At 35.7% G+C, this 16,611-nt stretch overlaps 2 protein-coding genes across 2 annotated transcripts; both read right to left on the minus strand.

Moving 5' to 3' along the window:
• Positions 1-127: 127 nt before the first annotated feature.
• Positions 128-6,599, minus strand: LOC103861295 (isoleucine--tRNA ligase, cytoplasmic-like). Its single transcript, XM_009138998.3, has 21 exons — positions 4,835-6,599; positions 4,635-4,748; positions 4,459-4,556; positions 4,125-4,206; positions 3,854-4,012; positions 3,548-3,771; positions 3,183-3,342; positions 2,990-3,073; positions 2,675-2,884; positions 2,460-2,585; positions 2,224-2,361; positions 2,048-2,154; positions 1,889-1,952; positions 1,630-1,718; positions 1,404-1,545; positions 1,266-1,329; positions 1,103-1,170; positions 801-923; positions 643-708; positions 442-553; positions 128-327 (listed from the first exon to the last, which is right to left on the minus strand). The coding sequence occupies exons 1-20, from the start codon at positions 5,921-5,923 to the stop codon at positions 467-469; spliced, it is 3,294 nt and encodes a 1,097-aa protein (XP_009137246.3). The 5' UTR covers positions 5,924-6,599; the 3' UTR covers positions 128-327; positions 442-466.
• A 7,106-nt stretch (positions 6,600-13,705) lies between these two features.
• Positions 13,706-15,929, minus strand: LOC103861296 (uncharacterized membrane protein At1g16860). Its single transcript, XM_009138999.3, has 4 exons — positions 15,036-15,929; positions 14,754-14,909; positions 14,461-14,672; positions 13,706-14,122 (listed from the first exon to the last, which is right to left on the minus strand). Exons 1-4 carry the CDS (start codon positions 15,801-15,803, stop codon positions 13,930-13,932), a joined length of 1,329 nt encoding a protein of 442 aa, XP_009137247.1. The 5' UTR covers positions 15,804-15,929; the 3' UTR covers positions 13,706-13,929.
• Between the last annotated feature and the right edge of the window lie 682 nt (positions 15,930-16,611).

Below are 16,611 nucleotides of genomic sequence, written 5' to 3' on the forward strand. Positions count from 1 at the left end.
TTCGTTCTGAGTTCAAGTAAATACATGTATCGACTTAAGTTACTAGTTAACTCTAATATGTATGCTTTCGAGTGTAGAATGATGAATAAATATCGCAATATGTTTTTGATGTCGACTGCTCAATTTGTAGTCAGAAAATGATAATTACCAGCAGTCGTAAAACATCATTACGCATAAGTAGTAAATGAGATCCACAAAAGTCATAGGGTTGCAAAAGGAAACGAAGTACTAAAGACTTGTAGCAACAAAAAAATGATGGATGGTGCGACATAGGGATTGGGTTCTCATGAGTTGGTCGTGCTCAACAAGTACGCAGCTTACAGTTATCTGCTCATACAAGCCAATAAAAATAGAAAAAATGATTTAGGCACAACAACAGTCTTAGGGTTCATCAAAGAAAATCAACAGTTATTATTTGTAGATATTTAGATGGTGACTCACCTGAACACAAGGCAAGAATGGTATCTTAGTTGAACTTCAAAGCCGGACGAGCCAAGCTAATCTTAAACGACAGCTTTGAAACGTTTTGGAAACTCTCGTCAGATAATATCACCTGCACAAAATAACATACATTACGTTTCTGACTTATTAGCGCAGGCGGGCGTGCAAGGAGTGTTAATGAGGATGATGATGATGACTTACTGCATGAGATGGCATCAACGTAGGCGGAAGCAAAGATGAACCAATTGTATCCTTAATGTATTGTTCCTGCCCACAAAAAGATGAACGATAAGATATTCTCTTACTACTATAGCAGTGTACCTGACAAGCTGGAAACTGAAACGAACAAACGCAGTTACCTGAGAGCTCAGAACTTGTTGTAGAACAGATTCATCCTTGTCCAATGATTCAATGTACACTTCCACAACGTCTGTTGGTTCCAGACCTGACTTCTTCCGTAGTTTTTGGACCCTATTGACAATCTATATATATATATATATATATAACACAGGGAAAGAACAGCTCATAAGCACAGCATCGTAAAATTGATTAGATACAGAAAAAGGGACATCGATAGTATATAACAACAACATTCTTATAAGAAAATGTATTTTTTTCCTACGGTTTTTTAATTAGGCATATTACGGAATTGTTATTTTACCTCACGAGCAACACCTGCTTCATACAGCGAATCATCTGGTCGTAAATCCAAAAGCACCAAAACATCACCTGCATCATTAACGAAAGCAAAATGTTACATGTTATATCATTTACATTAGAGATTAAAGATTTAAACAAAAAAAATAGAAAAGGTAATCCCGTACCATCTCCATTTGCATCAATCTCCGTATCTTTCAAACCATCCGGACGTTTGAAAACCCTGACAATCTGAACAACACATGAAACAAAAAGTGTCAGCATCATCTTCATTCTAAGAGAAAAGCATAGGATGAGAGAGATACCTTGATATCTGTTAGCTCCAGTGTGTGTCCAGCAATAGTAACTTTTCCGGCCTCCTCGAAACTTAAGATATCTTGCTGAGACATTTCTTTAACTTCTTTTGCAACAAGCCTCATTGACTTCCCAAGCCGTTTTCCCAATACACTACAGAGCAATATGAATAAATCAAAATTGCTTTCTACATTGAGCACAAAAGGTTCAAAAGCAGGAAGAAAAACTTGACCAAACCTGAAATCTGGTTCTGCTTTTAGAGACGCATACTTTAGAGTATCATTGCATGTCACAAGAGATCTTACGTTAAGCTCTTCCAAGACATACTGCAAAAAGGAAAATCAAAATATTACTTGACTATCAAGAGATACAAAATAACTGTAGAGACATGTTTTGCTGATTACATTAACAATCTCAAAAATTACTTGTAGATATTTTATATATGCATAATAAATTAAAAAAAAAAAAAAGAACTTCAAGAAGATACACCACAGACCTCTCTTAATTTTCCAGTTATGTCATCCAAGAAATCTGCATCTGGATGAACCACAGTGATTTCCCTGATACAACAAGGATAAGCATGTGTTACTTTGTTCAGTATAGGCTAACCAAACAGATGCTGCAAACCAAAATAGTGATAAAGTTCAACACTCACTTTAGTGGAGTTTTCAAGGGCAGCTTGTGACGCTCACGAATGTTCCGAGCAAGATCAATGACTGTCATCATCCTTGTAACACTTTGCTCAATCCTCCTCTCCACTCTCTGGTTAATTTCAGATAAACAAAAAGTCAGACAAATCATATGTTACAGAGATATGGACTTCAGTATTACCGTTCCATCCGCTTCCGGAAAACTGCAGTAATGAATGCTTTCCTCAGAACCTTCACATGCTTTCCGCAGATTCTGGTATAACGTCTCAGTGAAGAAAGGTGTAAAAGGGGTCATCACTTTGCAAGAAGTGAGGAGCACCTGAAAATCCACACACAATTATTTAATTAGTCATTACACAAATGTTCAAATAATATGTCACCATAGTATTCCCACAACTATTTACTATATATACATACATTGTATAGAGTTGAAAGAGCAATGTGACAATCATCTTCTCCTGTACGGCCTTTTAACCTCTTGCGGTTGAATCTAACATATATGTTAGTGAGATTGTCGAGGAACTTCAAAAGATAAGGAACAACCTGAAGAAAGAAAAGAAAAAGAAGATGTGATAACTTGTTTTCTAGTATAGACACCACCTCATGCTGAAAAAGACATGTAAGTAGCTTACAGTATAAAGCCGATAAGCATCCATCTCCTGGCGGACAAAACAAACAAGACTCTGGGTAGCTGAGTGAATCCACTGATCGAGAACGTTTGATGACCGTAAAGTAGCTAGATCAGTAGGAACAAACGGTCCAGAACCCTCAATCTCAAGCCTCTTTGCATTCTGAACAAGGAATCTGTATGCATTGTACCATGGAAGAAATACATCTTTGACCTAGTGATCCCCCCATACAGAGACCAAAACAGTTCAGACAAACAATGGATTGGATCTCTGCTCAAATATGGAGAGCAATAAAAATTAACAACCAAGATTACTCACAACACCAAGTACTCCTTCCTTTCTGAAGCGTAGTGGCTCAGCGCGTACGACCGGAGAGTTTATGAGGTACAATCGCACAGCATCCTGTCAGCGTTCACAACGTAAAGTTACTAATTAATGACGCCAAGATTTTCCATAACTAATAGAAGATATATAAGTTTTAAAAAAGCATATTACAGGGAAGAAAACTTACAGCTCCATACTCATCTATGACTTCCAGAGGAGGCGGATAATTCTTTTCACTCTTACTCATCTTTTTTCCATCCTCAGCAAGCACAAGACCATTGCAAATCAGATTTCGAAATGCTGGCTTTCCAAATAGTGCAGTCGATAGCACCATAAGAGTATAAAACCTGTATATGCCAAACCAGCAGTTAAGATGTTATTAACTGTCTACAAAGCAGAAAAAACAATATTGTTTTTTTTTTTCTTTCAATACACTTCTAAAATCACGTTTTCTTTATACTAATAATAACTAACACCTTCCATTAGCCTCGACTCATTACTTTATTTAAGTAGAGTAATTGAGGATAGTTAAGAGATGCAAGTTTCACATACCATCCACGAGTCTGATCAAGCCCTTCAGCCACAAAATCACCAGGGAAGTTCTTCTCGAAAAGCTCCTTGTTTTCAAAAGGATAATGGATGTACGCAAAAGGCATTGACCCACTCTCAAACCAACAATCAAAAACGTCTTCTACACGACGGAGCACACCAAACTCAGGCCCACGACTAGATGGGATTGTAATTTGATCAATATGGTGACGATGTAGATCAAAGACCTGCTTCATCAGAAAGGCAAAATGAGACAAGTAGTTGAAGGAGAAATATATGACAAACGAAACAAAACAAAAGAAGAGTGACCTTGACACCAGAGAGCTTTTCAAGCTTGTCGACAGAATCCATGACAACAACTTCCTCACCATCATCACTGATCCATATAGGTAGAGGCGTGCCCCAAAATCTACTTCGGCTAATACACCAATCCCTTGCGTTTTCAAGCCAATTGTGAAAGCGTTTGTCCTGAGTTGGGCAGGGGAGGTCAATCAAGAAGAAGGTATTAGAATAGCTTCATTAACTAAAGCTGCTAAACTTGTAATGTATATTATAGAGTATTGATCCTTCTTCCACTGACCTTCACATGACTAGGAACCCAGTGCGTCTCTTTGGTGTTTTCTAACAGCTGTTCCTTCAGCTGCTCATCCACTCGCATAAACCTGAAGGTCAAACACAAACCAACTTCAGCATCCTTGACCATAACGATTTGATGTTCACTAATTATTGAAATAAATACAATATGGAAATGAAAACATGGTAATCAAGATATCCTAAATAGTTTGGCAATTAACTGTCAAAAAATACAGAGTAGTCGAAAAAAATAAAAAAAAATTATGATAATCTCTTAAGCAAAAACTCAATGCAACAACCAAGACCTTAGCTTTTAAGGTCATACGAAGCAAGAAGCATACCAACTGGGAAGGGCTCTATTTAGGAGAGGAGTGTCTGATCGAGGGCAAAATGGATATTCGTGAGTAAAGCTCCCAGTTTTAACAAGTCTGCCTTTGGCCTGAGATAACAAGAAATATATAAATTAACAATAAGAAGCGGCTTAAAATTAATAATCCAAATGCAAATCAATACTCACCTTCACGGCTTCAATGATGTCCTTGTCTGCATCTTTGACATAGCGGCCAAAAAAATGGGTAATCCTCTCAGTAAACAACCCATCCTCATCAACAGCCACAACTAGTCCCTCACCCTGAAATTGAACATTTACCATTATGAGATAAAGAGTAGAGACAAAAGCATGGGTCCTTAAGGAGAATGTGTAGTCAAAAAAATAACCTTTTCAACGATGTTGTTCTCAAGACAAACACGGTAATCATCTTCACCAAAGGCAGGAGCACAGTGGACGATGCCAGTACCACTGTCATCAGTGACATAATCATCTGCTACTACTCGAAAGGCCATACTTGAGAAATCACTAAAGTAGTCAAACAAAGGTTCGTACTTCTTCCCAACAAGGGAAGCTCCATCAAACTTCTCCAAAATCTCATAAGAATCAGCAGCCGCACTGTCACCACCTTTGTTGGCTTTCTTGGTATCAGCAGCAGCATTAGCAAAGCTGGGAAGAGCTGAGAGGCGAGGTTCAGCAACCACGTAGACTCTCCCATTATGCTTGTTACGAACCTTGAGATAAACAAACTCGGCATTGACACACAAAGCCAGATTGCAAGGAAGAGTCCACGGAGTAGTAGTCCACGCCACGAAAGCAGCATTATCTTGATCCCCAATGACTGGGAACGTCACCATAGCCTCAGGATCCGAAACGTTCTTGTAGGTCCCTTTCGCTTCTGAGCTAGACAAGGGCGTCTTTAGTCCAGTACTATAAGGCATAACCTTGAAGCCTTTGTAGATAAGATTCTTATCAAAAAGCTGAGCAAAAACCCACCAAACACTCTCCATGAACGACAGATCCATCGTCTTATAGTCCTTCTTGAAATCAATCCAACGACCACTCCTAGTGATCACCTTCTCCCACTCCTCCACGTAGAGATCCACGACGCTCCTACACTCTTCGTTATAGTTATCAATCCCCATCTCAAGCACTTGGGATTTCAACTTGATACAAAACTTCTTATCAATCAAATTCTCGATGGGGAGGCCGTGACAGTCCCACCCGAAGCGACGCGTGACGTGGTGGCCCGTCATGGTCTGGTAGCGAGTCACGATGTCCTTGATGGTGCCGGCGAGGATGTGGCCGTAGTGAGGGAGACCGGTGGCGAAAGGAGGACCGTCGTAGAAGATGTATTCGGGGAGATGCTCAGTTCGTCTGAGCTGTGTTTTGAAGGCATCGATCTGAGTCCAGAAGGAGAGGACTTTCTCTTCCTCGAGAGGAAATGAGAACTCCTTCCCTTCGACTACTTCTTCCATGGCTGCTGTGGAGGGAAGCGGAGAGAAAATAGGGTTTCTTTTTTTTTATGCGGAGGCAACAAATCTGATTTGGCTGACTTGTCGTAATATATATAGCTTGGACTTTACGTTTTTTCCTGTTTCCGTTTTTGGCAATATTAAATCTATCTTTATTAAAATAAGAAAAATTAAACAAATAACTTATGTGTTTAAAAATATCATTAAATAATTTATAAAAAGTAAAAACTAACATCCGGGCATACGTGCGGATTAAGCTCTAATTTTTATATTACATAAAATGTCACTACTGCTTAATAAAAAATTAAAATTGTATTAAACTAATTATGTAAACAATATTATAGTATTATTTATGTTTCCAAATAATATAATAATTAATCTCATGTCCAAACAAAAAACATTAGATTCTATTTTTAACAACTTTTACTAAGCTTAAAAAAAATAAAACACTCAAATAACTTATGCAAAAAAAAAAGTATACCTGTTATTTTTAGATACTACAAAACAATTTCATAAATAAAAAACTTACATTCGCTAAAACTTAAATAAACCTTCATATATATTAAATTAAATATGCTCTAGAAATAAAATGTTAGAGTTAATAAATTGACATCAAAAAAGTATAACTGTTATTTTTTAGATACTACAAAGTAATTTCATAAATTAATAAAAATACTTACATTCGCTAAAACTTAAATAAGTATTGATATTAAATTAAATATTTTCTAGAAATAAAATATTCGGGGAGATGCTCAGTTCGTCTGAGCTGTGTTTTGAAGGCATCGATCTGAGTCCAGAAGGAGAGGACTTTCTCTTCCTCGAGAGGAAATGAGAACTCCTTCCCTTCGACTACTTCTTCCATGGCTGCTGTGGAGGGAAGCGGAGAGAAAATAGGGTTTCTTTTTTTTTATGCGGAGGCAACAAATCTGATTTGGCTGACTTGTCGTAATATATATAGCTTGGACTTTACGTTTTTTCCTGTTTCCGTTTTTGGCAATATTAAATCTATCTTTATTAAAATAAGAAAAATTAAACAAATAACTTATGTGTTTAAAAATATCATTAAATAATTTATATAAAGTAAAAACTAACATCCGGGCATACGTGCGGATTAAGCTCTAATTTTTATATTACATAAAATGTCACTACTGCTTAATAAAAAATTAAAATTGTATTAAACTAATTATGTAAATAATATTATAGTATTATTTATGTTTCCAAATAATATAATAATTAATCTCATGTCCAAACAAAAAACATTAGATTCTATTTTTAACAACTTTTACTAAGCTTAAAAAAAATAAAACACTCAAATAACTTATGCAAAAAAAAAAGTATACCTGTTATTTTTAGATACTACAAAACAATTTCATAAATAAAAAACTTACATTCGCTAAAACTTAAATAAACCTTCATATATATTAAATTAAATATGCTCTAGAAATAAAATGTTAGAGTTAATAAATTGACATCAAAAAAGTATAACTGTTATTTTTTAGATACTACAAAGTAATTTCATAAATTAATAAAAATACTTACATTCGCTAAAACTTAAATAAGTATTGATATTAAATTAAATATTTTCTAGAAATAAAATGTTAGAGTTACTAAATTGACATCAAATAATCAAATAAGTATAACTGTTATTTTTTAGATACTACAAAATAATTTCATAAATACAAAAATTACATTCACTAAAACTTAAATAGCTTTAATATTAAATTAAATATTTTCTATAAATAAAATGTTAGAATCAATAAATTGACATCGAATAAAATTTCTGACTCACAAGTCTAAATAAAATGTTACGTCAAAACGATGTTGCAACATTTCTGGCTCGCAATGTCCATTTTTTTTTGTAATGGCACTTGTTGCTGAGATGGCACCGGACACAAGAGTGAACGCGTTAGCTCTTGTGTATGCATTTCACAGAGAAGAGGCAATGAGGAGACAACTCTCCTCAATAGGATTTAATTTCTCATATTTAAAAAATAACACTATTATGGAGGAAAACATACAGAGATGATGGTTATCTATATATATAAAAAAATGTTCGCTTCACTCCTGTGCATCCACGTCACTAAGTCAATTCTTCTTAGTGTGACACGTGTTCAACTCTGGTTTTTTCATCTTTTTAATTTGTTTTTTTTTGGGCTTCCGTTCTTATTAAATGAGTTATTGAAAATTATTTTCTGAGCCACCATCCAACCTTTTCTCCAACCAAAAAAACTGAGACAGATCACATCTGTAATCCAAGCATTTTTTTAATCCAAACAAACTTTTTTTCCGTCAAAAACTCCTAAAGATTACATCTAAGCCTGCGAATTAGGTAAATCTGGAAAAAATCGATTAAGTTAAACTGTTTTCTCTTTTTTTTTCAGACTGAAAAATATCTATATAATTGAACCAAACAGATAAAATATTGTCACTTTATGTTGATGAACTGTAAATCAAATCCTAATTTATCAAGTAAAACAGAAAAGAAGAAAGTGAACGACGAAGCATAATTAGATGAAAAGGGAGATTAGGTGGTGAAGAAGAAGATGGGGTCAGGTGGTAAAGAAGAAGGTGAGGTGGTTAAACGAAGAAGATGGATGAGATGAAAAGGGAGATTAGGTGATGAAGAAGATACGGTGAGGAGGTGAAGACGAAGGTGAGGTGATGAAAAAAGAATACGGGTCGGATGAGATAGTGAAAGAAATAAGAAAATTAGGTTTAGTCGGCTGAGAGAAAAACAATAAAAGAACTTTTTTTTCTTTTTTAGTTCAGTTAACCTTTCGTTTAATTTTTATGTACCCAATCAAGTTAAAGTCCACTAATAACCCAATAACTAAAATTCATTAATACAAAATATGGATAATAGACAAAACAAACTCAATCATGCATTCACATATCAATTTAACTGGAAAAAAAAATCTTACTAAACGCCTAAAAACATGACCATCAATTTAAAAATAATACATAAGTGACATTATTCTCAAATCAGAACCCTAGAATACATCATAATTTATTTATCATTTATATTTCTGATACTATTTATGTGATATAATATGAATTTTTGTAGTGTATCATACATATTTCACGCAAATGAAAACTTAAAATACTAACTATAAAATCATACAAAAATAATAAAATGATCACAAGTAAAGTATATCCCGCCCGTAGGGCGGGCCGACCCTAGTTTTAAAATAAAGGTATGAGTACATTGTTGACATTCACACAATAGAAGACAAAGCAATTGTGCACACAAACTGACTTATCAGAGTTTAAATAACTTCATTTATTAACTTGATAGTCTCCTTTCCGTATTCAATTTGGGTCTTGCTTTCTCACAAAACTTGATATGGAGCTTGCACATGGACGATATGGGAAGCATTAGTAGATCACTGGTGATCCTAGCATTTTCCTTGTCGGTTATTGCATAAACACTAACTTTGACAAGCTCAAGACATGTGAGTTTCTCTAGGAAAAACTTCATTTGCTCAAGTTCTCCAACTTCTCCTCCATACTCAGTTATCTTCAGTACTTTCACAGGTGAAAATTCATACTCTCGTTCAGCATTATCAGCTTGCATTGGACCCTGAAACAAGGTTAGAGATTTAGAGCTTGTCCCATTAAAGTAACTTTCAAGGGTGTGGTTTTCGGTAATTACATTGATGACAAGAATCTATAAATTTGGAGACTTGTTTAAAAGTAGTGGCAGAAACTCTCAGTCATAGCTTGGGAAATCAATTGTAATAATTAAGCGGGACAGGCTGATAAACACTAGAACTGCTTCACGCCGAGAACAAAATGCCTGACAAAAGAAAAAAAAAAGTCTAATCATCACCAGCTTCTTCATCTGGCGATGTTGAAAAGGATATTGCACAAAAAATGCATGGTTTAAAAAAAAAATTATTGGAGTTACGAAATGTAGCGTGCTTGGGCTAACAAATTGTGTGTTAATTAAGAAAACATACATTAAACTAGGTTCGACTTAATTCAGAACATTTTAACAAACAAACAGACGTTAAACTAGGTTCGATTTAATTTCAGAACACTTAAACAAGCAAATATTATCATAAGATTTGAGTTTAGGAAAGAAACATTGGGTTAAAAACTTACTACTCCGGTAATCATAATGGTTTAAATCAGGAGAAACAAGAAAGAGATCAATATCTCCTCCCAAAATTTTCTACCATCTCTTATTTCCTTAGATATTTGTGTTCCTCCTTCCTAGCTCACCAGCTTTCTTTATATGTAGGGATTTGGCATATTAACTTTCTCGCCACCTTCTTCATCAGTAGTCTTGTCATCTTCCACATCAAGAGACTCATCAGTAGACTTATTTCCATCGCCGCCTAAGAAAAGATAAACATAGCGGAGTCAACCTCAGACACATACATAATTTTAATATAGACAAAAGTTAGAGAACGAAATTACTGTCTGACATTTTTTCATCGCTCTTGGAAGATTGTCCGGTATGCATGAAGCATCTTTTTTATAGCCTCTTCTTCAACCTTGCAACATTTTTTCATCCTACTCCTCAGCATGTTCAAGGGTAGAGTCTCTCCACTGGACATAGAGTTATGTAAAGATATATTCATTTAATTATTTATTTGTACTTCTATTTTAATAGTATATACATTTAAAATATTATAAAATTCAATCATATATTAAGAAATTGAATTTATTGTTACTCGTCCATACATATGTGAACATAGGCAAATAGAATGAAGTAGATATTAACATTGATTCTTTTATTTATGTTTTGGTTAATGTACGAGGCGTCTTACTATATAAAGGGCATATGGCATATCTCTCTCTCTCTTTCACACACACACACAAACACAACCAAAACAACTTTTTTTTAAAAGAGTTTTTAGGATACTTCAAAGAAGACCGCCTGTGACGATTATATGATCATGAATTTTGTATTTTTAATTACGGTTAATATATTCCACTTACAAAAACATCACACAAAAAGTAGAAAATATTATTTGATGGATGTTCATTTGCCCGACATGCATTGTATATCAATAATTAATTCGACTGAACATTAGCAAATACTCCCTCTGTTTTTTTCATGTAGGTAGTTCTAGGTGAATGTACAATTATTAAGAAAGTTATTAATTTCTCCAAAAATAGCATTTGATATATAAATTAGATATAGTTAAACCAATCATAAATAAGTATATATTATTTGATTGGTCACACTATATTCAATAAAGTAAAAGTTACTTAAAATTATAAAAACTACTTATATTTTGAAACAAACAAATTTTACTTAAACTACTTACAATAAAAACAGAGGGAGTACTTTTTAGTTCGAGGAAAAAAATGATTTCTGTTAGAAGGTTTCTAGCTGCTTCTCATTCTCTCACAGCCGCTATGCATTATGTCCCATATCATATGTTTATAATTAAATAAGTATGTTTCAGTTTATAACATGTTAAAAATATATGCCAAAATAAGCAAAACATAAGCAAGAAAATAAGCCAAATTGTTTAGTTAAATTTTGAACTGATTAATTAATCATTAATCTTCAAAATATTTGTGATATATTCAACGCTGGTAAAAAATATAATGTCTTAACATGTTGTTTTATTAAAATAAAATTTATAAGGATAGTTTATTAATAATATTACATATGGAAAGGTTGAGTGATTTTGTTTTAATAAAATACTAGATTTTGATCCGTGCTTTCAAAACGCGTGATTATTTCTTTTGTCAAAATTTAGTTTAGTTTAATCTCGTTATTTTTCAAAGTCTTGAGCCTAATTGCATTTCAATATGTTGACTGATTTATTATTTAAATTGGTCTAACGAAGTGGATTTATATTCAATACAAATAATTAAAAATGGATAAAAAAATGTGCTTCCATAGAAAAGTATTTATTATTTTAAATTACATGTTAGTTTAACCTTTTAAATCATAATGTTTAAATTAACACCACGTTGTAATACAGCATTTTTGTTAATATCGGTTCTCAGTCTAAGTCAAACAGTCTAAGTCAAACAGATTACATTATAAATTACGCATCACTTGCAAATACATAGAAATCATCCAACCACATCTAATAGCAAATAGAGCCAAATAGAAGTGTAAAAGAAGAATATGATCAACCTTGTACGATGAAATCTTTTAGTTCAATCATCAAATTCTTGTCAACCTATTTAGCCAAAAAAAGTTCTCCATCATATGCAAACTGTTTGCATCAAGCTCGGAGTGGTAAATCTCGTGAATTTTGTCAAGGAATTTTCTTCCAACCCCTTTCTGTTCAACAGGATGCCCATCATAATAGAAGAGCACCACTTGTTCAAGATCACAAGTAATTACATTGGTTATACATCATTAGATGAAATGAACATGACAGTAGTATGAGTAGTATGAACACGTACACTGTATTGGTGGAAATATTCATGAAGATTCGCAACATTGACTTTGAAATGGTTAGTCAAGAGTGGTATCTTCTGACCCTTTAATCCAAACCCAAGACGAGCCATAGGGACTCTCGGATTTTTCTTCTCAACAACTTCAGTTTTAACCCGCACTGGCTCCACAATGGGAGGTATGATCGGCGGAGGAGGTAGTGCGTCCACAACCCCCACTCTCATTTGCTAACTCAAGATCAACTCCATTACCGCTAATAGAATCCATGTCCTACACACACAAAAAAAAACAACAACAACAACAAAAAGAAAAAATAACTTTTTGTCGTATCTATAAAATAAACATTTTATTTTCAAAAAAAACATACCAAAAAGCACAAACCTAGAAGCATTACGAAGCTATGAAGCTTGAACGCATACAAAATCATCACAAGTTTTAAACATAGTCGTGCATGAACAGAGGCTGGTAGATATTTTGCTTGGGGCCAAAAATCGGATAAAAGTTTTAGAGGCCAATTTTTTTGCAAGAGTTGCTTACAACACAGTTGGTAACCATCCGCATTATTACTCTAGGTTCACGTGTTCAAACACACAACTATAGAATTTTAAACATTTTTCCAAAAAATAATAGTTTATGGCCAAGAAAAATTTCTACTTAAGAACCTACAATATTCAGGCACGGCCTAGCTTTAACCGAAGAAAGAGCAAAACCCTATAACCACACATGTGAATGTATCAATGAAAGAAACATGAAACCCTAAAAATGAAAGTTTCTTTGGATTAGTCATTAGTTGGTTGAAGTCTCTATTTCTCTCCCATGTTATTTTTTTCAAAATTTCAACTGTAGCAGCCCAATTTATATATTTTTTGCTTGTATTCTACGGAACTTCCGGGCCAGGCCTGAGTGAACACAACCATAATCATCATGTTTATCCAATACATATGTGAAGCTCCTTTTGGTAGGCTTATATGTAATGTTGTATAGAAGCATTGGCAGCACGAAATCGAGTGGGATAAACCCAAACGGTCCTACCACCGCGGTTATACCCCCAAAGAAGGGTAGCATCGCTGCCATGAACCCACAAGTTGCGTCTTAGAACATCCCTTTAGTTGTATCTGCGGATTTTTTCTCCATTATCTTATACGCAACTTTAGATTAAAATCCCCCTCTAAATGTTAGTCACTGCCAATTTGCTAATCTGATCTAACAATCTTGTAAATGTATGATGTATTGAAGATAAGTTGGGCCGCAAGCTTGATGTACAAGTAACCTTCAGTACGATAACTTCAGTTTTTTGAACTTACAAGGTCAATGGCGAAGAGCTGAGGAAGAACAAAGAACTTACAAGTAACCTTCAGTACGATAAAATTCTTAACCTATAAGTGGAAATACTTAAGTTTCTTGTGATGCAATGAATAGTAAATGGAACATAATATTTATTTAAGCATTTACAATTTGGAGCGTTATGTACACAAAACAAAACATAAACCCCGAAGAAGGGGGCAAAAAGAACAGCTAATAGGGTCATCGCAAAACACACTCCTCTCATTCTTTCCTCAGTCTCGTGAGCCTATCTCTTAAGCATTTATATAATTGAATTTTTGGGGAAAAATAAGCATTAGATACATATTTGGTTTCAGACAGGGATGACATCAGCGTTTTGATTATCGTCGCAGGTGATGATTAGGCCATCTGCGTAGGTCGGGAGGAGGCAGCGCCACCACCGGCAGCCACTGGAGACAGGTTCTGCTGGAGGAACTATCATCAGAACGTTGTCGTGTCTTCTCACCATACCCATCACGCTCACTGTGCTTCCTTCTTTTATGTATCTGATCATATCACCACACAACCAAATATGATTTTAACTCGGAATAAAAAAATGATTCTATCTTTTTAATTGCAAATGTGTATTCAAAGATCATTTCTACTATAAAAATGTGACTTTTGGGTCTCACTAACTTTAGTCCCTAATTCAACCTTATAAGCCTGTGGACTTGAGACTTATCAAGCACTGATGTGAGATGTCACGCCGTTTACGTTGACAAAACTAAATGGATTTCTACCCACTATTTGGATGGTGACACTAATAAAAAGTTTCTTATTACTTTTTCGGCTAACATATCTAGTAAGAACAATCTAAGATGGGTGTGGAATATAGCACACATACCCTTCTTTGAGACGCATGATACGGTTATCAGCAGAGAGGTTGCGATCGGAGAGCCACTTAAGGAAGCTGGGAGACAAATCTTTGTTCTGAGTAGTTACATTAGCCACTGTTGCCGGTTTGACAAAAGGAGAAACTTTTGATCCATATCCTGCTTTTACCAGCGCTCTCAGTCCAGATTGAAAGTCTGATATGTAAAAATCCGAAACGTATCTCTGCCAAAGAGAAACATAAACCACATCAGACTTTAACCAGATCTTGTACTGGTCAATGAGACAGAGATCATATAAACTAACCTCTGCGTGTCTAGATCCCCAAGAAAAGCATCTATGTTTTGTATTTGCGGATCTCCCACCAAGACCTTTGTACTCATACAACTCCGTGGAAACATAGACGCATCTTGGTGTTCTTTGGTATGATGACTCCAGAGGAATGCTTCCACATGTCACAACCTACAAAACATTTCAAACAAAACAACGATAATGACATTCTAAAACACCAAACTGAAACTATTAAAAGACAAAACTAGAACTTAAAACACTTGAGAGATCTTTGTCCTAAGCAGGGTGAAAGCTTACCCCAGTAACTTTAACGAACTGTCCATCAACGGCGCCTCTAAGCTCAGCGTCTGGATACTTCTTGATGAAACTCAACAACCCTTTCCTTCCCCAAACGCAGTTCCAGACCAACACCACGACGCCGGGAACCACCGCCGCTATAACCGCCGCAATGACCACCGGTTTCTTCACCGCCACGGTTAGAAACGCCCCCACAAGCAACCCCATAGCCGCCACAATCAGCACCGCCCAGACAACCGTCTTCGGCACTTTAAACCCGACCCGAACCGGGTCGGTATTCAGACACGTCACCGACGACCCGTATTTCGCCTTGCTCGATCCCAAGTTACTAACTTGACGGTCCATCTGACCCGACCGTCTGGACCCGGACCCGATCGGGCTGGATAGCGAACCGGAGGTTATTAAACCGGTTGGCTGAAGCTGAGAGAGCGGACCGGAAGACTTCTTCATCGAACCGGAGTTGGGTCCGGACCGAACAGATCCACTGTTGGGGTTCGAAGAAGAACCGGAGACACGCGGCGGCGCATGCTGCCTCGAGTTCCCGCCGCTGCTATTACCGCCGACGATGAGCTGCGGCGGCGGAGGACCTTGGGGATCGAGGAGGGAGATGTCGAACATCCTTCCGAGCTCGCCGGAGTTCTTGATGTCGCCTCCGGTGTAAGGCACGGCGCGAGCCGCCATTGTCGGTGGTCGGTCTTTAGGCTGCTCGAGCTTTCCCGAGACGTAGAGTCCGTTAGGAAGCTGGTGGGATTGGATCCGACCCGCCATTTTACTGTAGAGACAGAGAGAGAGAGCTTTTACTCTCTTGAGTGCTTCGGAAGAGAGAGAGAGAGTAGTCGCGCGTGTAGGTGTGAGTGGCAGTGAAGGTGGAGAAGCAAGAAGAAGAAGGAAGGATGTTAAATGACGATAAAAGGTATATAGATATTATTATCTTACGAGTTTGCCACTTTTGTTAAGAGAGGTTTTGGTTTTTGATTGGTTAATTTGTAACAGTAATCCCTACAATCGTTCGCGCTTTTTTTATTTACACTTTTTTCTATTTATGTTTCTAAAAATCGCTGAATCTTGTTTCTTTACATTTGATATCCTGAGTTGAAAATTTTGAGTAATTTTGACAAATAAAAGGTGACTGTTAAACTACGAGTATCAATTTTTCAATTTTTTGTTAGGATTTTTTATTAATTTCTTAGTTGTTACGTAATTGATATGTTTATACCAATCTCGTCACCTACGAAAATTTTCATGCATAGACTGCAGGTCTAAATATCATGTTTCCTAATTTGGCTAATGCAATAAGGAAACCACACACACATCACATGTGAGAATCTTGAGAACTGTTTTAGACTATGGTCTTCTTTGTATATACATTACAAACTCCTGCCTTGGAACGACAAATGTGTAGCCTTTGACCATTGTTTACAATACAAGCTTGAACATCAAATTTGGAATCCTTTGTTTAAAAAAAAAAAAAAAATCGACATTGTTGTTGCCTTGTTGGTGTTGTCATTATTATTATTATTTTATTAATTTTGTTGTAAAAGAAGTTTATTAGAGTTTTGTTGTTGGAGTCACAAGA

Source organism: Brassica rapa, chromosome A03 (genome assembly GCF_000309985.2).
Source record: "Brassica rapa cultivar Chiifu-401-42 chromosome A03, CAAS_Brap_v3.01, whole genome shotgun sequence".
NCBI classification, from domain to species: Eukaryota; Viridiplantae; Streptophyta; class Magnoliopsida; order Brassicales; family Brassicaceae; genus Brassica; species Brassica rapa.

Excerpts from the sequence above, each read along its gene's own strand:
- LOC103861296 (XM_009138999.3), bottom strand. The coding sequence starts at position 15,803 with ATGGCGGGTCGGATCCAATCCCACCAGCTTCCTAACGGACTCTACGTC. Across the intron at positions 14,910-15,035 it reads AGTTCGTTAAAGTTACTGGG|GTTGTGACATGTGGAAGCAT; the intron begins GTAAGCTTTCAC and ends AATGTTTTGTAG. Across the intron at positions 14,673-14,753 it reads GGGGATCTAGACACGCAGAG|AGATACGTTTCGGATTTTTA; the intron begins GTTAGTTTATAT and ends TCTCTTTGGCAG.
- LOC103861295 (XM_009138998.3), bottom strand. The coding sequence starts at position 5,923 with ATGGAAGAAGTAGTCGAAGGGAAGGAGTTCTCATTTCCTCTCGAGGAA. Across the intron at positions 2,885-2,989 it reads AGGAAGGAGTACTTGGTGTT|GTCAAAGATGTATTTCTTCC; the intron begins GTGAGTAATCTT and ends GGGGATCACTAG. Across the intron at positions 1,719-1,888 it reads TAACTGGAAAATTAAGAGAG|TATGTCTTGGAAGAGCTTAA; the intron begins GTCTGTGGTGTA and ends TCCTTTTTGCAG.